This window comes from Symphalangus syndactylus, chromosome 7, assembly GCF_028878055.3.
Source record: "Symphalangus syndactylus isolate Jambi chromosome 7, NHGRI_mSymSyn1-v2.1_pri, whole genome shotgun sequence".
Lineage (NCBI taxonomy): Eukaryota > Metazoa > Chordata > Mammalia > Primates > Hylobatidae > Symphalangus > Symphalangus syndactylus.
The window spans coordinates 9,448,122-9,472,794 of record NC_072429.2 but is presented as its reverse complement, the minus strand read 5'-3'; the positions used below and the strand labels follow the sequence as shown (position 1 = coordinate 9,472,794).

At 44.8% G+C, this 24,673-nt stretch overlaps 1 protein-coding gene across 1 annotated transcript in view; it reads right to left on the bottom strand.

Annotated features, from left to right (window-relative positions):
* Nucleotides 1-8,615: 8,615 nt before the first annotated feature.
* Nucleotides 8,616-24,673, bottom strand: part of FAF2 (Fas associated factor family member 2) — a 65,585-nt gene continuing 49,527 nt past the window's right edge. The window contains exons 6-11 of the mRNA XM_055285072.2: nt 24,552-24,637; nt 24,361-24,452; nt 21,956-22,133; nt 19,522-19,693; nt 18,471-18,614; nt 8,616-11,915 (exon numbers count right to left, since the gene is read on the bottom strand). Coding sequence (XP_055141047.1) covers nt 11,733-11,915; nt 18,471-18,614; nt 19,522-19,693; nt 21,956-22,133; nt 24,361-24,452; nt 24,552-24,637 — 855 coding nt within the window. The 3' untranslated portion in view covers nt 8,616-11,732. The remainder of the gene's footprint in view (nt 11,916-18,470; nt 18,615-19,521; nt 19,694-21,955; nt 22,134-24,360; nt 24,453-24,551; nt 24,638-24,673) is intronic.

Genomic DNA, 24,673 nt, shown 5'->3' with positions numbered 1-24,673 from the left:
TGTTTTCTTGACAGTAAAACTGTTATTACCTTCCTTCTAGTTCCCATTGAAGAAACAGAGGCTCAGAGAGGGAAGATGACTTCCCTAAGGTCACAGAACCAACAAACAGCAGAGCTGGGACTGAGACCCAGGTCATCTGCCCCTGCACCCTTTTGCCCTTTTATCACCTGCGTTGCTTCAAATGCCTTAACGTGTCTTCTCCTCCTGGCAAGCATGCTCCTTTTCCAGAGCCCAGCGCAAATGTCCTCTCCTCAAGCGAGTTGCCCTGACCCCTCCCTCAATCCCGAGCAGCCGTGCTTCCACCCTGGGCCCCACTGCACACCTGCAGATGGCTCTTCTCTGTGCATCTCACCTGTCAGGATGGATCCCGCTGACTGCCCGCGTTCACTGGACCAAAGGCCATCATGTTTGCCACGTTCCCAGACCTAGCAAGAGGGAATGGACACGGCGGGCATCAGAGAGTATCTCCTGAATAGGTGGCTGAGTAAGCGAGCAAGTGAGTGCGCCGCTGGGACAGAAAGTGTGTGCGGAGCTGACTCCACCCCTGGGCCCAGGTGCCTTACACAGGCCCTGCCCTCTCTTTCCAGTGCCCCGGCATAGTGAAATGACCTGTTACCTGTCCCGTTTCCGATTTTTCTTTTGCATAATGATGACTCCTTACACCCCTCCTCACTACAGATCAGACAAGCTCATTCACATCCATGGGCCTCTGCTGCTGTTTCTACCCGAGATGAAGGCTCTGGAGAGAGGGCACCCTGGAGAGAGCCTCACACAGAAGACTCATGGCTGATCAGTGCCCAGCATGCTGACAGGGCTGCCCGGGGCAAGCACCAAAGTCCAGCTTGGCTAGATGTCAGCCACATCTGCTAAGCATGGATTTATTTTAGCATATCTATAAACGTTTTCGGTGATTTTTTTTTTTTTTTTTTTTTTGAGACACAATATTGCTCTGTCACCCAGGCTCGAATGCAGTGGTGCAATCTTGGCTCACTGCAACCTCCACCTCCTGGGTTCAAGCAATTCTCCTGCCTCAGCCTCCAGAGTACCTAGGATTACAGGCGCCCGCACCACAGCCTGCTAATTTTTGTATTTTTAGTAGACACGGAGTTTCACCACGTTGGCAAGGCTGGTCTTGAACTTCTGACCTCAGGTGATCCACCCGCCTCGGCCTCCCAAAGTGCTGGGATTACAGGCATGAGCAACCGAGTCCAGCCCACATTTTCTATTATTTTAACCAAAGTATATCCACAAAAAAAGCTGGAAGCTGGCCGGGCACGGTGGCTCACTCCTGTGATCCCAGCACTTTGGGAGGCTGAGGCAGGCGAATCACCTGATGTCAGAAGTTCAAGACGAGCCTGGCCAACATGGTGAAACCTCGTCTCTACTAAAAATACAAAAATTAGCCAGGCATGGTGCGGGCACCTGTAATCCTGGCTACTTGGGAAGCTGAGGCAGGAGAATCGCTTGAACCCGGGAGGCAGAGGTTGCAGGTGAGCCAAGATCATGCCACTGCACTCCAGCCTGGGGGACAGAGCGAGACTCTGTCTCAAAAAAAAAAAATTAAAAAATTTTAAAAAGCTGGATGCAAATATGCCAAAATATTAATGTTTATCATTTTGGATGGTGGGAATAATGGTTATTTTTTCTTTATACTTTTCTGCAATTCTTTTTCTTTTCTCTTTTTTTTTTTTTGAGACAGCGTCTCACTCTGTCGCCCAGGCTGGAGCGCAGTGGCACGATCTCGGCACACTGCAACCTCCACCTTCTGGGTTCAAGCGATTCTCCTGCCTCAGCCTCCTGAGTAGCTAGGATTACAGGCATGTGCCACCACATCCATCTAATTTTTTGTATTTTTAGTAGTGACGGAGTTTCATCATGTTGGCCAGGCTGGTCTCGAACTTCTGAGCTCAAGTGATCCACCTGCCTCAGCCTCCCAAAGTGCTGAGATTACAGCTGTGCGCCACCGTGCCCAGCCCTCTTTTTTTCTTTTTAGAGACAGGGTCTTGCTCTGTTGACCAGGCTGGAGTGCAGTGGTGCTCACTGCAGCTTCAAACTCTCAAGCTCAGGCAATCCTCCTGGCCAGGCGCGGTGGCTCCTGCCTGTAATCTCAGCACTTTGGGAGGCCAAAGCAGGCAGATTACTTGAGGTCAGGAGTTCAAGACCAGCCTGGCCAACATGGTGAAACTCTGTCTCTACAAAAAATACAAAAATTAGCTGGGGGCCGGGCACGGTGGCTCACGCTTGTAATCCCAGCACTTTGGGAGGCCGAGGCGGGCGGATCACGAGGTCAGGAGATCGAGACCACGGTGAAACCCCGTCTCTACTAAAAATACAAAAAAATTAGCTGGGCGTGGTGGCGGGCGCCTGTAGTCCCAGCTACTCGGAGAGGCTGAGGCAGGAGAATGGCGTGAACCCAGGAGGTGGAGCTTGCAGTGAGCCAAGATTGCGCCACTGCACTCCAGCCTGGATGACAGAGCGAGACTCCGTCTCAAAAAAAAAAAAAAAAAAAAAATTAGCTGGGTATGGTGGCAGGCACCTATAGTCCCAGCTACTCAGGAGACTGAGGCAGGAGAATGACTTGAACCTGGGAGGCAGAGGTTGCAGTGAGTGGAGATCACACCACTACACTCCAGCCTGGGTGACAGAGTGAGACTCTCCATCTCAGAAAAAAGAAAAAAAAATCAATTATCCTCTTCAGCCCTTCAAGTAGCTGGTAGTATAGGAACAAGCCACCATACTTGGCTGATTTTTTTTTTTTTTTTTTTGAGATGGAGTTTCGCTCTTGTTGCCCAGGCTGGAGTGCAATGGCGTGATCTTGGCTCACCACAACCTCCGCCTCCCGGGTTCAAGCTATTTCCTTCCTGCCTCAGCCTCTCGAGTAGCTGGGATTACAGGTATGCACCACTACGCCAGGCTAACTTTGTATTTTTAGTAGAGACGGGGTTTCTCCATGTTGATCAGGCTGGTCTCGAACTTCCGACCTCAGGTGATCTGCCCGCTTCGGCCTCCCAAAGTGCTGGGGTTACGGGCATAAGCCACTGCACCCGGCCAGGTATTTCTTTATAGGAATGAAAACGGACTTACACACCGCCCTTCTAATCCCCATGGTGACAGAATTACCTATAACCCATGTCTGATAAAGCCCTTCAATGGCCCTTGGGGCAAAGTGCAAGTTCCTTAACCTAGTTCACACAATCTGACCTCAAACTTGTGGGAGCAGAGATAAGGGAACTTGCTCTGTGTCGGGTACCAGCTGGGGAACTTTTACGTTCAAGGAAGTTTTGTAAGAAGCCAATGAAGATGGTAATTAGGAGGTCACAGGTGACCATAAGAGATGGTCAGTGGAGGTGAAAGTTCAATTACAGGAGGCTAAGGAGGAAGTGGAGGCTGGTTGTGTAAAGGATCCTGGCAGCAACTTGTGGGTAAACTGGGATTGAGATTTTGTAAGGGAGGGGGCTCCAAACAGTTTTAGAGAGAAGATAAAGAGATCCAAGCGGTTTAGAAGGGGATGATTGTTGGTGAACGTTCTGAACATGGTGACAGGTGGGAGGCTGAGCACACATTTGTACACTGCTAGCAGGAAGAGAAATGACTTTTCTGGACTACAATTTGAAGATAACACAAACATTAAAAAGAAGAAAAAATTGTATCCCTTTTTGACTAAGCAGTTCTAGGATTGTTATTTTTTTTCTGCTGAGGAAACTAGCATGGATGTTCACATTCAGGTATGGGGATGTTTATCAATTTGCTATTTTAGAAAAGAGAAAAAAAGTTTAGCATGTCACAAGATAATTTTCATCAATATATGGTACATCTGTTTAGTGAAATGCTGTACAGCCATTTAAAAAGATACAGAAGAGGCTGGGCATGGTGGTTCACGCCTGTAATCCGAGCACTTTGGGAGGCCAAGGTGGACGGATCACCTGAGATCAGGAGTTTGAGACCAGCCTGACCAACATGGTGAAACCTCATCTCTACTAAAAATACAAAAATTAGCTGGGCGTGGTGGTGGGCACCTGTAATCCCAACTACTTGGGAGGCTGAGGAAGGAGAATCGCTAGAACCTGGGAGGTGGAGGTTGCAGTGAACCAAGATCGCGCCACTGCACTCCAGCCTGGGTGAAAGAGAGACTCAAACTAAATAAATAAATTAATTAATTAATTAAATAAATAAATAAGATACAGAAGAATGTGTGAACTTGAAATAATACAGTATTTATATTATATCCCATTTCTGTCTCATTCTGTTGCCCAGGCTAGAGTGTAATCTAGGCTCATTGCAACCTCTGGCTCCTGGGCTAAAGTGATCCTCCCACCTCACCCTCTTGAGTAGCTGGGATCACAGGTCTGTGCTATCATGCCCCACTAATTTTTGTATTTTTTAGTAGAGACTGGGTTTTGCCATGTTGGCCATACTGGTCTCAAACTCCTGGCCTCAAGTGATCCACCCACCTTAGCCTCCCAAAGTACTGGGATTACAGGCATGAGGCACTGTGTCCTGCTTGAAAAGTTTTTATATGCAATGAAAAGTCTAGGAAGATAAACATCAGAATGTTAACAATGAAGACTGAGCACGGTGGCCCACGACTGTAATCCCAGTGCTTTGGGAGGCTGAGGCCGGTGGATCACTTGAGGTCAGGAGTTCAAGACCAGCCTGACCAACATAGTGAAACCCTGTCTCTACTAAAAATACAAAAAATTAGTTAGGTGTGGTGGCGGGCACCTGTAATCCCAGCTACTCGGGAGGCTGAGGCAGGAGAATCACTTGAACCCGGGAGGCGGAGGTTGCAGTGAGGGCGAGATCATGCCACTGCCTTCCGGCCAAAGTGAGACTCCATCTCAAAAAAAAAAAAAAAAAAAAAAAAAAAAAAAAAGGAAAGAAATACAGATCCTGCCTCCCGGTGTCAAGATTCATGGGAAAATGAGTGGCCTTTGCTTAAGGGTTTTTTGAAGTGGCATCTTCAAGGGAAAACCAGGTTTCAGTTAAAGGGGAAGAAACCTGGGAGTTTTGGGGCATCATTCTGTTAGTGAGGACAGACAGACAGGGGAGGGCAGAAGGAAGACTGGGAGGGGCTCAGCAGTGCAGTGGCTGAGCTCACAGGCATGAGGGATCCTGGGGGCCTGAGGCTCCCTCAGGGTAAAAGTGCACATGGAGCTCTGCCTGCCACACCAGAGAGAGGTGTGAAGAAAAAAATGCCAGGCACTCAGCCACATCTAGGGTAAATCTTCAGTAGTAAGCTACAACTGTTTTGAAAACAGCAACAGGAGGTATTCCAAACACCTACTATGTGCCAGGCGTTCTGCAACAGCAATTCATTTCAACTTCACAGCAATGCCACCATCAACCCTATTTTACAGATGAGATGTAGGTCTAGGGAGTTGAAGACAGTCACTTGGCCACAGTCATGGCCAGAGCCAGGATTTAAACCCAAATGTAGGCCGGTCGTGGTGGCTCACACCTGTAATCCCAGCATTTTGGGAGGCCAAGGCAGGCAGATCACTTGAGGTCAGAGGTTCGAAACCAGCTTAGCCAACATGGTGAAACTCCATCTTTACTAAAAATACAAAAATTGGCTGGGCATGGTGGTACATGCCTGTAATCCCAGCTACTTGGGAGGATGAGGCAGGAGAATTGCTTGAACCCGGGAGGTGAAGGTTGCAGTGAGCCAAGATCGCACCACTGCACTCCAGCCTGGGCAGCAGAGTAGACTCCATCTCAAAAAAAAAAAAAAAAAAAAAAAGGGTAATCTGGCCTTGGAGTTTTGCGTCCTCTGATTCTGTTCATTGATAGCAAAACTTTGTGGGTTTTTTTTTTTTTGAGATAAAGTTTCACTCTTGTCGCTTGGGCTGGAGTGCAATGGCGCAATCTTGGCTCACTGCAACCTCTGCCTCCTGGGTTCAAGCGATTCTCTTGCCTCAGCCTCCCAAGTAGCTGGGATTACAGGCATGCACCACCATGCCCAGCTAAAACTTTTATACTTGTTTCTTTTCTTTTTTTGAAACAGTCTCACTCTGTCACCCAGGCTGGAGTGCAGTGCGAGATCTCAGCTCACTGCAACCTCCGTCTCCTGGGTTCAAGCAATTGCCTCCTGAGTAGCTGGGACTACAGGCATGTGCCACCACGCCCGGATATTTTTTTTTAGTAGAGACGGGGTTTCACCATGTTGGCTAGGCCGGTCTCTAACTCCTGACCTCAGGTGATCTGCCCACGTTAGCCTCCCAAAGTGCTAGGATTACAGGCATTAACCACCATGCCCAGCTTATATTTAAGTTTCAAAATCAATTGTGAAATGTTTTTAGTGGCTTCTCACCTTAAACTCTTGCACACTTTATTAACTGAGCAAGAGTTCTAGTTGACACTTAATGCACATTAAAAAATGAGGGCCCCAAATCTTTGGCTAGTAACAGGGGGACAACTCTGAAGGTACCAAGAATCTGTACCCACAAAACTGAGTATCTGCACAGGAGAAAGGCAGAAAACTGAGGCTTAAATTTCCTCTCAGAAATTAAAACATGAGGCCGGGCGCAGTGGCTCACGCCTGTAATCCCAGCACTTTGGGAGGCCGAGGCGGGCGGATCACAAGGTCAGGAGATCGAGACCATCCTGGCTAACACGGTGAAACCCCGTCTCTACTAAAAATGCAAAAAATTAGCCGGGCGAGGTGGCAGGCGCCTGTAGTCCCAGCTACAAGGGAGGCTGAGGCAGGAGAATGGCGTGAACCCCGGGGGGCGGAGCCTGCAGTGAGCCGAGATCGCGCCACTGCACTCCAGCCTGGGTGAAAGAGCGAGACTCCGTCTCAAAAAAAAAAAAAAAAAAAAAAAAAAAAGAAATTAAAACATGAGGCTGGGTGCGGTGGCTCACCCCTGTAATCCCAACACTTTGGGAGGCTGAGGTGGGCGGATCACGAGGTCAGCCTGGCCAACATGGTGAAACCCCATCTCTACTAAAAATACCAAAATTAGCCAGGCATGGTAGAATCGCTTGAAACTGGGAGGCGGAGGTTGCAGTGAGCTGAGACCACACCACTGCACTCCAGCCTGAGCAACAGAGCGAGACTCTGTATCAAAAAAAAAAAAAAAAAAAAAAAAAAAGGCTGGGCACGGTGGCTTACACCTGTAATCCCAGCACCTTGGGAGGCCGAGGCAGGAGGATCACGAGGTCAGGAGATTGAGATCATCCTGGCTAACACGGTGAAACCCCGTCTCTACTAAAAATACAAAAAATTAGCCAGGCATGGTGGTGGGCACCTATAGTCCCAGTTACTCGGGAGGGTGAGGCAGGAGAATGGCCTGAACCTGGGAGGCGGAGCTTGCAGTGAGCGGAGATCGCACCACTGCACTCCAGCCTGGGTGACAGAGCGAGACTCCGTCTCAAAAAAATAAAATAAAATACAAATACAAATAAAAACATGAGGCCCGGCGCGGTGGCTCACACCTGTAATCCCAGCACTTTGGGAAGCCAAGGTGGGCGGATCACGAGGTTAGGAGATCAAGACCATCCTGGCTACCACGGTGAAACCCCATCTCTACTAAAATACCAAAAATTAGCCGGGCATGGTGGCGGGCGCCTATGGTCCCTGCTACTTGGGAAGCTGAGGCAGGAGAATGGCGTGAACCCGGGAGGTGGAGCTTGCAGTGAGCCGAGATCGCGCCACTGCACTCCAGCCTGGGTCAACAGAGCGAGACTCTGTCTCAAAAAAATAAATAAATAAAAATAAATAAATTTTTTTAAAAACATGAGCAAAAATACCTAGGAGAATGCCAATCATCCAGAATCTGTAAGATCAGAAGAGGCTTCTTCTAGCCACTCCTTTGCAAGGACACAAGTTGGTTCCAACAAAAGTGACAAATTCCTTAAGAAAATGTTATTGCAAGAAAATATTCTTAGGCCGGGCGTGGTGGCTCACGCTTGTAATCCCAGCACTTTGGGAGGCCGAGGCGGGTGGATCACAAGGTCAGGAGATCGAGACCACGGTGAAACCCCGTCTCTACTAAAAATACAAAAAAAAATTAGCCGGGCGTGGTGGCAGGTGCCTGTAGTCCCAGCTACTCGGAGAGGCTGAGGCAGGAGAATGGCATGAACCTGAGAGGCGGAGCTTGCAGTGAGCCGAGACCGCGCCACTGCACTCCAGCCTGGGTGACAGAGCAAGACTCCGTCTCAAAAAAAAAAAAAAAAAGAAAATATTCTTACAAAATACACTCCCATAGATGGGGAACAAACACTTAATGACATCTATGTATCAGGAGCCTCATATACATTTACTTGATTGAATCTATAAACCCATCCTGAGGTGCATGGCATTATCTTCATTTATAGTTGGGGAAATTCAAGTTCAGGGAAGCTAGAGAATTTGCCCGAGATTGCAAACCTAACAAACCAGAGAGCCCAAATTTGAACCCAGGCCTGTCTGCTCTCTCTCTCCATCATACTAAGTTGCTATTTTTTCCACAGGGATAGAACAGAGAAGACCTAACTCCATCCTTCTCTTTGACTCTCCCTTCCTTCTTGGCAATGCCACGCCATGCTGTTCCCTCCCGGTGTTTTTCAACCTCTCCTTCACACATAGAAAATTATCTACCACATCTGTCCTACACAGAAAGATCCACAGCCTGTTATGAAGTTTTTGTTATAAAACATTTAATGTTAACCTACAATACAATGTAAACTTTTATGAAAAAAATTTAAAGTACACTAGATTTCTTCAGTAAATTATCACATGACTATTCAGGCGCAGTACAAGTTGGGGCACTGCATCCTTTGTGGATGGATTTCCGTTGCTGCGTTCCTCACAAGTCCTAAAAAACCAGTTGTAGAGTGGAGCTCCTTGTTCAAGCACCGGATAATGATGCCCCTGATTTTGCATTCTGGGGGTTATCGCTCCTCCTCATTTTCTGAAACTCTTTGCTTGGCCTTGGCACCATTAGCAATTTTCACAACTGCTCAGTTGAAGGTTCTAGGTTCTTTTTAGCTTAGTTTTTAAGAGAGATAAGTGTTATCCTCTGGCCATCTCTTATTCAAATATCATGGCAGAGGCAAGCAAGGAGAAAGAAGTATTTGCTAGAGGAAATTCTGCAGAAGTGGAAGAAAAGAGCAGAAGGGCTCCACTGAGGGTACAAATATTCAACTGACTCCAATCAGGTGTCTTTGCTTGCTCACTTCCCATGGTTATTGAGCTCGATCTGCAACTTCAGCCTTGGGAGTGCAGAACAAAACTTGAAACAAGTGCTTTTAGTTGATGACTTGCCATTTGGAAACAACAGCTGAAATATCCCAGAGGTGATGTGGAAACAAGAGCAAATGCTTGCAGATCACCAGCTTCTCACTGTCTTCTCCCTCGCAGGTCTCATCAAAATCTCAAAAGTCCTTAGGAGTAACACAGATTGTACTGGCATTAAGTGACAAAATGTGCAGCCTGTATTTGACTTAGGAGGAAAGGAAATGCACCTAGGCAGCAGCACTAGGGTCAGCAAGGAGACTGGCCTAGGGTCTCAGTAAAGCAGAACTGTTTCAAATGGGACTAGACAGGGGCATGTGCTTCCGGTGAATCCTCCTGAAACCTAAAGTAAATGCGTAGGCCGCCCCAACAGTTGTACTGACATAAAGGGAGACCCTTCTTAATATTCTGGCAGCTGACTTCCTTCACTGAACAACTATTATCAAAAGGCAAGAGGCATAAAGTGCACACTGTAGAGTAAGATGAGACTGAATTATGATGGAAAGAAAATCATAACTTCCCCAAAGAGGTGTGGACAGTGTACCTAGCCTCACAAAGGTCCTTAATACCCTCCTGTGTGCTGCCAAGGAACAGCTGTGAATTCCAGATGGGGAGGAAGGCTCTGACTTAAGTGGAAAAATTCCTCTGCATGGTTGTCAGCAGGAAGGCTTCACGTAAGGTTATCCTTATGTGGAGAACATGGGTTATCCTGCTGTTCACTCCAGATACATTTTATTGACAACAGTCAGATGGTGATTCCACTCATCTGGCCTTGGGACAGCAGAAAACAAAGTGGAAGAACAATAGCTGGCCAGGGACAGAATTAAGTTTTCCTAGAGATGGTGTTCTAGACAGCTATGCCAAGGCCACTGGGAATTTCTCAGGCTCTCCAAGTTAATTTCTGTGGGGTGCCTTACTCTGTCATGTGGGATTTACCCCAACAACTGAGGACTGCAGTGGATAGTAACCATATAATTGCTACCAAAAACAGTGGTCCTTAAGTTTTAGTTAAGCAAGAGAGAAAGCCTTGAGACTACAACTCCAGCAAGTTACGCTTTATGTTGATCTGAACCCCCCTGCCCTCACAGCGTTCTAGGAACTACAGTAACATCAGTCGGTTGCAGTGGTACAACGAGCCTGCACCAGTCTAGCTACAGAACACTTTGGAATACTTGTCAGAGCGCACTGGCATCTGTTAATACATGGCCTGACCCATGTACCCATTACCATAAACTCAACCACAGATGAGACATCCAGAGGTTAAAAAAAAACCCTATTACTTCAACATAGCAATAGAGAGAAAGGATAAAAGCTGCCTCCAGAAGGTGGCTGCATCAGAAACGAAAATGTGCCTTCCAATAGATTACACAGGCTGGGAGTTCTGTCTTGGCTCCCTTCAAGGCCTCTGGTTCTTTCTATCCTTAAAACAGTAATACACTTCCACTGAGACAGGTCTCCTGTGGTTCTGCTGGCTCCACCACAGGCCCTGCTAGTCCTTTGGAAAGGCACCAGGCTTGGCAATTCAGGAAAGCCCAGGGCTGGGACGAGCAGCATGCACATGTCAGAAGAGGAATGAAGAGCTGCTATCCTTTGGTTCAGACCCCATAACCACCACCTGGTACAGACTCCAAGGAAAAGCTGCAGTTGTGTGTAAAGGTGAGTTCCACCACATACATAGGTGTATCTTTACATATACAGCCTTTGTGGGGCCACAAACCCAGATTTCCTCCCACTGCTCCAAGTGGGGTGCACAGGTGGTAAGAAAGGACAGCAAGAGTTGGACCAAAAAGAATGACCTCTCTGGGAACGTGAGAGGGACAATGGCAGAAATAAGCACAAACCAGCCCGGGGCACTTTTATTACACTATTGTGGGCTAAGGAGCCCAGGGCATAAACTCATGGGTTTAAAGAATTGGCTCTTTATCAAATAAAGGAAAAAAATATATATACCTATGTCAGCCTCATTCCTTTGGTCATTACAAAACAGAAACAAAAGTTATTCAAAAATTGTGGGCAGTTGAAGGAACATCTCTGCTTCTCTGCTCTGTGCTTTCTCTTCCCTCTCTTCCCCAGAGGCAGGAGAAGCAAGTCCTCAGGAGATGCTGCAAGTAGCTGGTTGATGGAGGTTTTTCACTTTTATTTTCCATAAAAGCAAGAATGAATGAGAACTAGTGGGAATGTCCCCTTCCCAGCTGGGACAATGGATGGGTTGAAGGTGAAGAGTCTCTGTTCACTGGAAGGTGCGTGCACAGAGGCCATAGGAAGGGTGGGCTTGCCGAGTGGGTACGTTTGTTGCTAACCTTGCGCGCACACACACAGGTTGTGACTCTTACGGGCAGCATGGTTTCTGATCCTTCCTAAGGATGCAGCAGTCTTTTAAAAAAAATATTGTATTATAATAATAATCATAATATGAATTTCTCTCTCTCGTTTTTTTTTTTTTCTGACTTGTTGTTGTTTTATTTTTTCCCCATTTCTTTTAGGGACTGGGGTAGGAGGGGAGAGGAAGAAAAAAATGTCATTCGTCAGTTAGGTCCTGAACAAAAAGAACTTCTGTGTGGCTGAGTCCGGCCTCCTGTAGCGTAGGGGGATTGGGCCACTCCTCTGAAGGGATGCAGGGCAGCACTCGCCTGGGAAAATTGGCTTCAATCTGAAACTTTTCAGGGCTTTCCTTCAAGGAGAATAAGAAGTCGTGGATTACCTGCAGAGGTCATACAGAAAAAAAGGGCGGTGAGAAAAAGAGAAATACACACACACACACACACACACACACACAAACTCTGAAGTCAAATATCCCCCAATTCTCCCCAGGATGACTCTATAGGAAAAGAATCACATTACACTAGAATTCTAGATCTTTTCATTTCCCATGGCATATACATGGGGCAGCCTTTTAAAAGAAATTACACAAGCCCAACACTAGTCCTACTCCGAATTAATCTGTCTCTTCTTTGACATGTCTGATAAAATGCTAACTTAGAAATAATCACAAAGTTATAGAAAAGTTGGAAGTATAGGACACTAATTTTTTTCTTTAAATCAGTTGACAGTGAAGTGCCAACTGTAAGACACATGGCCTCAAGTATTCCGAGGTGATCACAGACTAATAGGACAATCTTCTATATAACCACAACTTGGCTCTCAAAATCAGGAAATGTAACCGACACATTATTTCTATAATATATTATTATTCGGGCCCTATTCAAGTTTTGCCAATTATCTTTTATATAATAGCAAAAGGATCCAGTTTTTTTGTTTGTTTTGTTTTTTTTTTTTTTGAGACAGAGTCTCGCTCTGTCGCCCAGGCTGGATGGAGTGCAGTGGCGCCATCTCAGCTCACTGCAAGCTCTGCCTCCCAGGTTCACGTCATTCTCCTGCCTCAGCCTCCTGAGTAGTTGGGAGTGCAGGCGACCGCCACCATGCCCGGCTAATGTTTTTGCATTTTTAGTAGAGATGAGGTTTCACCGTGTTAGCCAGGATGGTCTCGATCTTCTGACCTTGTGATCCTCCCATCTCGGCCTCCCAAAGTGCTGGGATTACAGGTGTGAGCTACCGCGCCCGGCCAAGGATCCAGTTTTAAGCCCATCAATCAACGTGTGGATAAAGAAACTGTGATATATATATATATATATATGGAATACTTCTCAGCCATAAAAAGGAATGAATTAACAGCATTCACAGCGACCGTGATGAGAGTGGAGACTATTATTCCAAGTGAAGTAAGTAGAAATGGAAAATCAAACATGTATGTCCTCACTGATATGTGGGAGCTAAGCTATGAGGATGCAAAGGCAAAATAATGATACAATGGACTTTGGGGACTTGTGGGGAAGAGTGGGAAGCGGGGAGGGATAAAAGACTGCAAATAGGGTATAGTGTATACTGCTTGGGTGATGGGTGCACCAAAATCTCACAAATCACCACTAAAGAACTGACTCATGTAACCAAACACCACCTGTTCCCCAATAACCTATAGACAAAAAAATACAATAAAATAAATGTGTTGCACCTCATATGAATCTCCTCTCTGTGGGAATGCCCTCCTTACCCTGCTCTGGCTCTGACAAGGCACAGCTAAAATCCTTAGTGAGAAGGGAGGCAGTATCAGGAGAGTCCATGATGCTAAAACTTAAACTGTGTGTGAGATGCCTGTGGAACAGGCCACTGTCATCTCTCCCTGTCTCTGCTCTGTGGCCTCTCCATCTAGCATTCTACTTCTAAGAACAATTCTGCCAACCTCATTCAGATCAACCCCAAAGATGACGAACGTGCCATTCAAGTTATTTTTCCTTTTTGGGAGGAATCTATTCCATTTTCTTTTTGATATACCTCTCAAAATGATCAATTCTCTGGGTTTTATACCCCTCTGTGTAAAGCAGTCCTTCATTTCTTAAACTTACCGCTTTAGGGAACTTTTTTTTTTCCAGACAGGTCTCGCTCCGTCACCCAGGCTGGAGTGCAGTGGTGCAAACACGACTCACTGCAGCTTCGACCTCCCAGGTTCAAGCAATCCTCCTGCCTCAGCCTCCCAAGTAAGTGGGATCACACATGTGCAACACCATGCCTCGTTAATATTTAAAATTTTCTGTAGAGACAGAGTCTTGCCGTGTTGCCCTCTTTATGGATTTTTAAAGGGCTATAATCCAGAATTTAAATAGTAAATCCATGTTCCTCTTATCTAATCCATTCATGATTTTATAAACTTCTCATATTTTAGTCTATCAACCTAACTCATTTTCAGCAGTTTCCTTGTCTCTTTGCAACTCCCATTAATGTTCGCTCTTTCTTTTTCTTTTTTTTTTGAGACGGAGTCTCGCTCTGTCGCCCAGGCTGGAGTGCAGTGGCGCGATCTCGGCTCACTGCAAGCTCTGCCTCCTGGGTTCACGCCATTCTCCTGCCTCAGCTTTTCCGAGTAGCTGGAACTACAGGCGCCCGCCACCACGCCCGGCTAATTTTTTGTATTTTTTTTTAGTAGAGACGGGGTTTCACCGTGGTCTCGATCTCCTCACCTCGTGATCCGCCCGCCTCGGCCTCCCACAGTGCTGGGATTACAAGCGTGAGCCACCGCGCCCAGCCTAATGTTCGCTCTTTCTTAAGATGCATCAATTAGACTTACACCAAGTATTCTTGGTATGAAACCAATATGAGTGAAAAAAAAACCTTTTTTTTTTTTTTTTGAGATGGAGTCTTGCTCTGTTGCCCAGGTTGGAGTGCAGTGGCAGGATCTCGGCTCACTGCAACTTCTGCCTCCCGGGCTCAAGCGATTTTCCTTCCTCAGCCTCCTGAGCAGCAGTAACTACAGGCGTGCACCACCATGCCCGGCTAAATTTTGTGTTTTTTGTAGAGATGGGGTTTTACCATGTTGGCCAGGCTGGTCTTGAACTCCTGACCTCGTGATCCACCCACCTTGCCCTCCCAAAGTAGGCTGGGACTATGGGTGTGAGCCACCAAGCCGGACCAGAGACAGGGTTTCATCAGGCTGGTCTTGAATTCCTGACCTCAGGTGACCCACCCGCCTCGGCCTCCCAGAGTGCTGGGATTACAGGTGTGAACCACCATGCCTGGCCAAAAAAATACTTTCTGATTTCTTTTTAATCTCTGCTTGAGAATACCTAACACTCGTACAAACTTGGCTTTTGTTTTTCTTTTTTTTTGAGATGGAGTCTCACTCTGTCACCCAGGCTGAAGTGCAGTGGCACGACCTTGGCTTACTGCAACCTCCATCTCCCAGGTTCAAGCCATTCTTCTGTCTCAGCCTCCGGAGTAGCTGGGATTACAGGTGCATGTCACCACGCCTGGCTAATTTTTGTATTTTCAGTAGAGATGGAGTTTCACCACGTTGGCCAGGCTGGTCTTGAACTCCTGGCCTTAAGTGATCCGCCTGCCTTGGCCTCCCAAAGTGCTAGTATTACAGGCATGAGCCACCGCACTCGGCTGGCATTTTTTATTACTAATGGCAAAGGGTTGATAACCATCAGGAAACAGATTACATTACTACTAGAGGTCCCTTTTGGTTTGCAATGGACAGAAAAATTAGTTCTGGGCTTTGGATCTCTTATACATTTGTTTAAAACAAAGTCAGCTGCCTCTTTTATGACCACTCACGGGACGTGGAGATTTTTCCGCAGCGTATCCCTTTTATCTTAGCATTTCACTACTTTCCAGAGCTGAGCATTACCTACAAATCTGTCACTCCTCAAGATTATTTACAAAGGACCAAGTTCACAGGAAGGTGATACAAGGTCTTTTTTTTTTTTTTGAGACAGAATTTTGCCTTTTCTTTTTTGTTTTGAGACAGAGTCTCGCTGTCGCCCAGGCTGGAGTGCAATGGCACGATCTCGGCTCACTGCAGGCTCCGCCCCCCAGGGTTCACACCATTCTCCTGCCTCAGCCTCCCGAGTAGCTGGGACTACAGGCGCCCGCCACCTCACCCGGCTAATTTTTTGTATTTTTAGTAGAGACGGGGTTTCACCATATAGGCCAGGCTGGTTTGGAACTCCTGACCTTGTGATCCGCCTGCCTCGGCCTCGCAAAGTGCTGGGATTACAGGCGTGAGCCACCACGCCCAGCCGATATTCTTTTTAAAAAACAGCTTTTAGTGAGGAACCCATTTAAAAGTCTTCAAGGATCAAATAGTTAATGAATGGTTAGTTCCCTTTTGGCCACAAGCCTATTCTGTTCCACAGTTCTAATAGATTTTTCCTCCAAAACTCTCAGGAGAGTAAATTTTTGTTAGGTTTTTCATTCTTTTTTTTTTTTTGAGCCAGAGTTTCACACTTGTTGTCCAGGTTGGAGTGCAATGGCGTGATCTCGGCTCATCGCAACCTCTGCCTCCTGGGTTCAAGCGATTCTCCTGCCTCAGCCTCCCAAGTAGCTGAGATTACAGGCACACACCAGCACACCCAGCTAATTTTGTATTTTTAGCAGAGACAGGGTTTCTCCATTTTGGTCAGGCTGGTCTTGAACTCCCGACTTCAGGTGATCCGCCTGCCTCGGCCTCCCAAAGTGCTGGGATTATAGACGTGAGCCACAACGCCTGGCCTAGGCTTTTCATATATAGTTTTATCTATCAGAATTTTGGGGGTAGAAATTCCACGTAATTCATGTGTACAATAGCAAAATTGCTAGTGAACATGAAAGCTAAAATACATACACAAACCCATAGTTAAGAAATGGGACACCAGGGGAAGGAAATTAATGCTAACTAACCACCTACTATGTGGTGGATACAGTGTGAGGCACATCCATGTTATCTCAATTTAAAAATCCAAAGTTAGAGACATGGGGCCAGGCGCAGTGGCTCACGCCTGTAATCCTAACACTTTGGGAGGCCGAGGGGGGGTAGATCACTTGAGGTCAGGAGTTCGAGAGCAGCCTGACCAACATGGTGAAATCCCATCTCTACTAAAAAAAAAAATACAAAAATTAGCCAGGCATGGTGGCGGGTTCCTGTAATCTCAGCTACTCGGGAGGCTGAGGCAGGAGAATTGCTTGAACCCAGGAGGCAGAGGTTGCAGTGAGCTGGGATAGTGCCACTGCACTCCAGCTAGGGTGACAAGGCGAAACTCTGTCTCAAAACAAACGAAGTTAGAGACATAAGGACTTCCTCCAATATAAATAAATGCATAAACGAGAGAGAAATAAAACAAGGAAGCTATTTGCTTCTCTCTTACCAGAATGTTTCATAACTTTAATTCTGTATTAGTTCTCTGAGTCTTACATTCTGTACTGGCCAATAAGCTCCATGAATTCCAAAACCATGTCTCACTCATCTAAATGATCCCTAGAGTATCTAGTTCAGTGCATGACATACCTATCTTCAGTTTAAACTTATCAGAGGGCAGATTATAGTTCCAGTTCACTAACAGGAAATCTGAGGCCCTGTAGAAGTTTTGCAACTTGCCCGATGTTGTCCAGTTAAACAAGCAGAAGCAATGAATGTACTACCCAGCCTCACCTGACTACAGTGCATCCTCTTTTAATTATGAGTTTACCCTTGATTATTCTGAGTGATCAGGGAAACTGCAGAATCCACTATAGCTATAAATTTGGAAAGGCGACATACTGACTCTCAGTATAAACAAATTTTCTTTTGGTTACAAATACCAAAAATAGTAGTTAGTATTTAAGCGCTTACTAGGAGCCAGGCACAATGTTGAGAATTTAATCCTAACAACAATTCTACTAGGGAGTGCCTATTATTATTATTTTTTTTTTTTTTACAGGGTCTCTCTCTGTTGCCGGGGCTGGAGTGCAGTGGTGTGATCTTGGCTCACCGCAACCTCTGCTCCTGGGTTCAAGTGATTCTCCTGCCTCAGCCTCCCGAGTAGCTGGGATTACAGGCGCCTGCCACCACGCCCAGCTAATTTTTGTATTTTTAGTAGAGACGAGGTTTCACCATGTTGGCCAGGCTGTTCTCAAACTCCTGACCTCAAATGATCCACCCACCTCGGCCTCTCAAAGTGCTGGGATTACAGGCATGAGCACCATGCCCAGCCGTGCCTATTATTAAACCCATTTTACAGATGAAGAAATTGAGGCTTAGAAATTAAATAAACTGACCAAAGAAACACATCTAGTAACCCTGGAAGAATGAAAATTTGATCCTCATGCTGTGAGACTCTGAGTTTCTGCTTTTAATGACTTCCATGTGGAAATGAAAAACACTATTGCATGGCTATCATATACACAAAGCAGCCTCAGAAAATGGGGCTTCTTTTGGGCTGAGTAGAAAGAGAGAGACAACTGCATCCAAACTGCAAGTGCACTTATATTCAGGTATGTCACTCCAGTGCACTTATATTCAGATATGTCACTCCAGTGCACTTATATTCAGATATGTCACTCCAGTGCTTTTAGGTCACTGGAGACAGAGCTTTTCCTACAGAGCAGGGGTTCTGGTGGGATTCTGAAGCCAATGCAAGAAGACAGCATGGAAAAGCCTCCCGTCTTCAAACACACAAGTCTTTTGAGGGACTTATGTAAGGTACCTTTTTTTCTTACCAGAGCCGAAATATTATTAAACAAAAACTTAAAAATTGCTTTGAGTTGGAAGCTAGAACTGAAGGAGCCTACAGCAGTCCATGGTACTCTTCTTGGTGTCCACTGATGGCATACTCATCTCTCTCTCTCTCTCTCTCTGTTCCCTGTTTATCAGAGCAGCAGATACACCAACACCACTCTCAAGAGTCAGTAAAAGCTCCAAATCTATAGCCCAGATGCTACACACACTTCACAGAACTTAGGTGGTCCTTACTGTTAGAGACTGTGAAAAGTGGAATCGTCTCTCTACTCGAGAATCATTGGGTAATTTGAAGATGATCTTGACACTTTCAGGGTCATCAGGGGAAGGTTCAGGGGGAAGGCATTCCAACTTCCTTTCCTTTTCCTCCTGTAAATTCTGCAGAGACACAAAGCAAAGGTGAGGCTATGGCTCAAGAAATAAATACAATGACCATGTCGCTTTATTATGCAGTCGTCAGAAGAAAAATTAATGACTAAGTAGTCTAAGAAAAACCTCTTGGGAATAGTCAAAAAAACCTAAATTTAAATTACAATTGCATCTCATGTATTCTTTATTATGTCTAGGTATTTATTTGAGAAAAAGGGGAAAGGGAGCAGGGTGCCGTGGTGTGTGCCTGTAGTTCCAGCTACTTGAGAGGCCACAGCAGGACTGCTTGAGCCTAGGAGTTTCAGGGTGTAGTGTGCCATGACTGCACTGGTGAATAGCCACTGCACTCCAGCCTGGGCAACACAGTGAGGCCCCGTCTCTTAAAAAAAAAAAAGAAATAAAAGAAATGGTTAAAAGACACTGGTTATAGTAAGTAGTAATACATAATCAAATAAGATAATGTATATCTCAGTCTGATTGCTAGGGAACAAAAACAACAACAACAAAACAAAAACAAAAAGATAATGAGTAAAATGCCAAATCAGCTAATACTGGTATTAAGAATGAATTTTTAGGGCCAGGCATGGTGGCTCACGCCTGTAATCCCAACACTTTGGAAGGCCAAGACAGGCAGATCACGAGAGGTCAGGAGTTCGAGAGCAGCCTGGCCAATATGGCAAAGCCCGTCTCTCTTTTTGAATTTTTATTTAAAAAAGAATGAATATTTAAATGGTATGAAAAATTTAAATCACCCCTAATCCCAACACGTTCTATTTTTTTCTTTCCTTTTTCCTTTTTTTTTTTTCCTCTAAGTCTGCTTAAGATGGCTATCATTTTTTCCTTTCACACTTAAGACCAAGATGGCAAAGTCTCGGCAGTTTGGGAACCACAGGGAGCAAAGCCACAGGTCCATTACCCGCCGCCGTCTCTCCTCTGCCAACTTTTGCTGTTGCACCTCCTCCTCCTTCCGCCGCTTACGTTCCCGCTCCTCCCGTTTCTTTCTTTCTTTCTCCTGGTCAGCCCTGAGAGAGGCCAGGTAGGCCTCATCCTGCTGTTGTCTCAGCACTTGGGTCTGGTTTCTTTCTTCCCTGTGAACAGATCAAAAGCAAGAGAAGAAAAACAGCACTCTCACCAAGTTCTGTGTTTTCTTATATTGAAATTTTCTGGGTGTGTGTGTGTGTGTAAAAATGTTGACATTCTTAGCAGATGACGATTTCACACTGCCATAAGGGATTCCAAAAGCAGAGCATGGCAGAATCTGAATAAGCCACCTTTTTTCTCAGTTTAATTTGGCAGAAAAGGAAACAGCAAGCTTTCCTCTCCTCTTTTAAAATAAAACTTTTCCCCTAATTCTAACAAATGTAACACAGTACTGTTATTATGAAGGGATCATCAATATCATATTTTACAAGTAAATACCATTTTGGGTTACTGCATTTTTGTACTGATATCATAAAACCAAAACACACACATATATATCCATTACACACATTGTAGCAGATCTGAAAATGTAGAGTTTTCAGAGTTATTCACAGAATCACTAATCAAAGATAAAACATTGTAACATTTGGCATACCTCCTATTTTCTCTCCAACAAATTTCTGTTTTCTTAGCCAAAATATTTAGCCAATCAAAATAGTTGAACAGATGAAACATTCTTGCTTTATACTTTCTTTAAAAATTAAGATAAAATTTACATGCAGTGAAATGCACAGATCTTAAATGTACAATTCAATGAATTTTGATAAATGTCACCACGTAATCACCACTCCAATCAAGACAGAATATTTCAGTTACCTCAGAAAGTTTCCTCTTCTATACATTTTTTACACAGTTAAAATAACACTATATTTACAGGATTTTGATCTTGCATTTTTCTTTTTTTTTGGAGACAGGGCTAGCCTGTCACCCAGGCTAGAGTGCAGAGGTGTGATCATGACTCATTGCAGCCTCAACCTCCGAGGCTAAAGCAATCCTGCCACCTCAGCTTACAGGAGTGTGCCACCACGCCTAGCTAATTTTTGTATTTTTTGTAGAGATGGGGTTTCCCCATGTTGCCCGGGCTGACCTCAGACTCCTGAGTTCAAGCAGTCTTCTTACCTCAGCCTCCCGAAATGCTGGGATTACAGGTATAAGCCAACATGCCCAGCCTGATTCTGCATTTTTCTAATATGTAACAAGCATGTCTCCATGTTATTAAAAGCTTTCTATAAAATTTAAGTTTGTTTAACTTTCTTGAGGGCAAATTGGCATCACAAATCAAAAGCCTTAATATATATTTATATTGTCTCACCCAGAAACTGCACTTCCAGGAATTTAAATTTTAATCTAAGGAAACCATCACAAATTGCGAAAAATTATCTCCATGTATGCTATTTATAATAGTAACAAACCGAAATAATCTAAAAATCCAACGAGAGTGGCCTGGTTAAATTATGATGTATTTAGATAATGGAATGCTATGCAGTAATTTTTAAAATGTGGCAGAATATTTAATGATGAGGGAAAAGGCCCTGACATATTCTTACATAAAGAAGGGTTGTAAAAAAGTATTATCCCAATTTTACAAATAAATGTGTACGTATATAGGGGTGTGTGTTGTGTATAAAATTAAAAAAATATATAACAATGTTCAATGGTGGTAGGATTATCAGTGATCTTAAATTCCTTCCTTGTGCTTTTTTGTGGTTTTAGGATTTCCTATAATTAATGTACATAACTTATGTAGTGGAGAGGAATTATAACCATTCCACTTTTTTTTTTTACATCAAGTTCTTTATATTATATTCAGCTATTCTAAATGCCACAATATACATTCTTGAGCATAGAGGCCTGTCTTTGTTTATTCATTCATTTATTATTTTTTAAAGACAGGGTCCTGCTCTGTCATCCAGGCTGGAGTGCAGAGGCACAATCAGAGCTCACTGCTGCCTCGAACTCCTGGCCTCAAGCAATCCTCCTGCCTCAGGCTCCCAAGTAGCTGGGACTACAGGCATGTACCACCATGCCTGGCTAATTTTTTCTTATTTTTTTGTAGAGATGAGGTCTCGCTTTGTTGCCCAGTCTGGGTTCAAGTAATCCTCCTGCGTCAGCCTCCTAAAGTGCTACGATTTCAGGTGTTAGCCACTGCACCCAGCCTTTGTCTTTATTTTGAACATCTCTAAGAACAGATTACCTGATATAGAGTAATTTAGGTCAAAGTATGTAAATATTTTGACAATAAATGGGCAAAGCTAAAAGCTAATAGCAGCCTGATGCACAGAATAAGTCAGGATTGGTAGAGCCCCAGAGGTCAGCCCTCCAAATTTACAACTGGTCTCTCTCTGTTCCAGAAGGGAACTCCCTTGTACCTTTCTAGGCGTTCTGACACCAGGTAAGTCTGGTTAGCATCCATGATAAATGTCAGTTGGTTAATGAGGTCATCAGGTTGAATGAGGCCTTCTAGCCGTCCCACCACAGTCATCCTTCGATCCTTCAGCATAATCATGGCCAGGAATGGATAGGTATTCTCTCGTAAAGCCTGTGAGACTGACAAAAAGACCCAACAGATCAAGGGCAGGACTTGATGGTGAAAAAGATCAACCCTTAGACTTTCCACAATGAGTGAGAGAGAACTGTTTTAATCCTGGTTGGGGAAGACGGGAGGTATCATTTAGTCTCTGCTTTTTCCCCCCTCCTAGTTTCTTTCCTTCTTTTCTTTTTTTAAGCCAGGGTCTCACTATGTTGCTCAGGCTGGTCTCCAACTCCTGGGCTCAAGTGACCCTCCCACCTCAGCCTCCTGAGTAGCAGGAATTACGGGAGTGTGCCACCATGCCCAGTTCCTCCCAGTTTGTAATCTTTTGTTTTTATTATCAATTTGCATGCCTATCCCTAGGTGCTTGACTAGAATAGGACAGGCTTTCCTGGTGGCGGTGTGGTTGTTGTGATGATGCCAGGGAAGGCTGCAGAGTTTAAGGATAATGTCTACTTGATGGTAGGAAAAGGATCTATAAAGAATCTGGCACAGTTTTTCCCTGTACAAGGGCTCAAACCTAAAAGCACACAAGGCTGCAAGTCTCAGCCTGATGATACTGATAATAATCTCCATCATCATTTTTTTTCTCTTGCCTAATCCTTTCCTTATCCTTTCTCCCCATGTATCTTTTCTCTACCCTTAAAAAGGTTAGTTTTTCTGTTCCAAAGAAGCTTATTAATAGAAAGTTGAGGCTGGGCTGGTAGCTCACACCTTTAATCCTAGCACTTTTGGGAGGCTGAGGTGGTTGGATCACTTGAGGTCAGGGGTTCAAGACCAGCCTGGCCAACATAATGAAACCTCATCTCTACAAAAAATACAAAAATTAGCAGGGCGTGGTGGTGTGCGCCTGTAATTCCAGCTAGTCAAGAGGCTGAGGCAGGAGAATCGCTTGAACCTGGGAGGTGGAGGCTGCAGTGAACTGAGATCGCACCACTGCACTCCAACCTGGGTGACAGAGTAAGACTTGGTCTCAAAAAAAAAAGAAAGAAAAGAAAATTGGTTTTCAAATGACCAAGATTTTTACCATAACAGAGTTTTACCTATGTTTTCCTTATGGTGTGAAATAAGAGATTTTATAAACTTCTATTAAAAAAAAAATCCTTACCTTCCTTCTATTCACAACCTCCCTTCCGCCCCCGCCCCACAAAGCCATATTAGAATGGCAAAACGCATGCAGGAATTTGGATGTTTAAAAACAAGTAGGCTTAAGATTCAGACTCTGGGATGCAGGGACAACATCTGCCACATCTTTGGTTCTCAAGACATGGCACAGTATGTGGCATGCTAATATAAACTCAAAGGTTGCTGGATAGAAGTAGCCACAAAAATGACTACATTTTTCCTCACTGGATGCCTTCGTATCTTTTACTAACCGTTTAAAAATACTTATCTCCAAAGAAGAGTTATTGTCAGCAAAGATCTGAACTTTCCAAATCCATATCAGCACTCAAGGTACTCAAACAACTGACTCACTATGCAAGGGCTCTGTTAAAATTGTTGATGAAAAGAATAAACTCTTCAGTAAAAAGCCCATTCAGATTAAAAGCAAGCTGCTAGCCAAGACTGGGTATTTCTATGAATGTGGCAGGCTTTGGCAATGCTGAATGTGAAGAATGGGCTTTAGAATCTGGCAGACCCGATCGTATGCTACAATTTGCTAATTACGGCGGGGCGCAGTGGCTCACACCTGTAATCCCAGCACTTTGGGAGGCTGAGGTGGGCTGCTCACTTGAATCCAGGAGTTTGAGGCTACATGGTGAAACCCCATCTCTACTAAAAATACAAAAAAATTAGCTGGGCATGGTGGTTCACGCCTGTAGTTCCAGCTACTCAGGAGGCTGAGGGAGGACAATCGCTTGAACCCAGGAGGCGGAGGTTGCAGTGAGCCAAGATCACGCCACTGCACTCCAGCCTGGGCGACAGAGCAAGACTCCATCTCAAAAAAAAATTTTTTTTTAATTAATTAAATAAAAAACAAAAAAATAAAACTTGCTAATTGTGTGATCTTCAGCCAGTGGCTTAAACTCTCTGAGCCTATTTCCTAAACCACAAAGCGAAGGTAGTATGACCCCCCCATCTCTCAGGACTGCTGAGAGGATTAAATGAGACAATATAAAACAGCAACTAGCGTCGTATTTACCACAGAACGAACACACTTGTAATAAATGGCCTGGCATGTCTTTCCAGACTATTCCAAAGATACTCCAATAATCTCAATGAGGCAGAAGAAACATAACTTACCCCTGTATCCCTCAGGTTTGTTTGTAGAGCATGCCCAGAAGAGCATCCTAGTGTTTATTAGTGAAATAACTTCAGGTGCACAGAGTGTGTTGCTGTGGAAAGGTATGAAAAGGACATGAGAACAACTTGCTGACTACAAACTGTCACCAGAAAGAGTCAGAAAAGAAAAGGAAAATAATCAATCCACTTACCGACAAAACTCATCAGAGTCCTGGTGATCATCTCCGTGAAGATAAACCAAAAGAAAGCGAAGCTCCCGTTTGGCATCGTTAAGTGCCTGTGAGAAAGAGAAGATCACTCATTATTAAGAAGA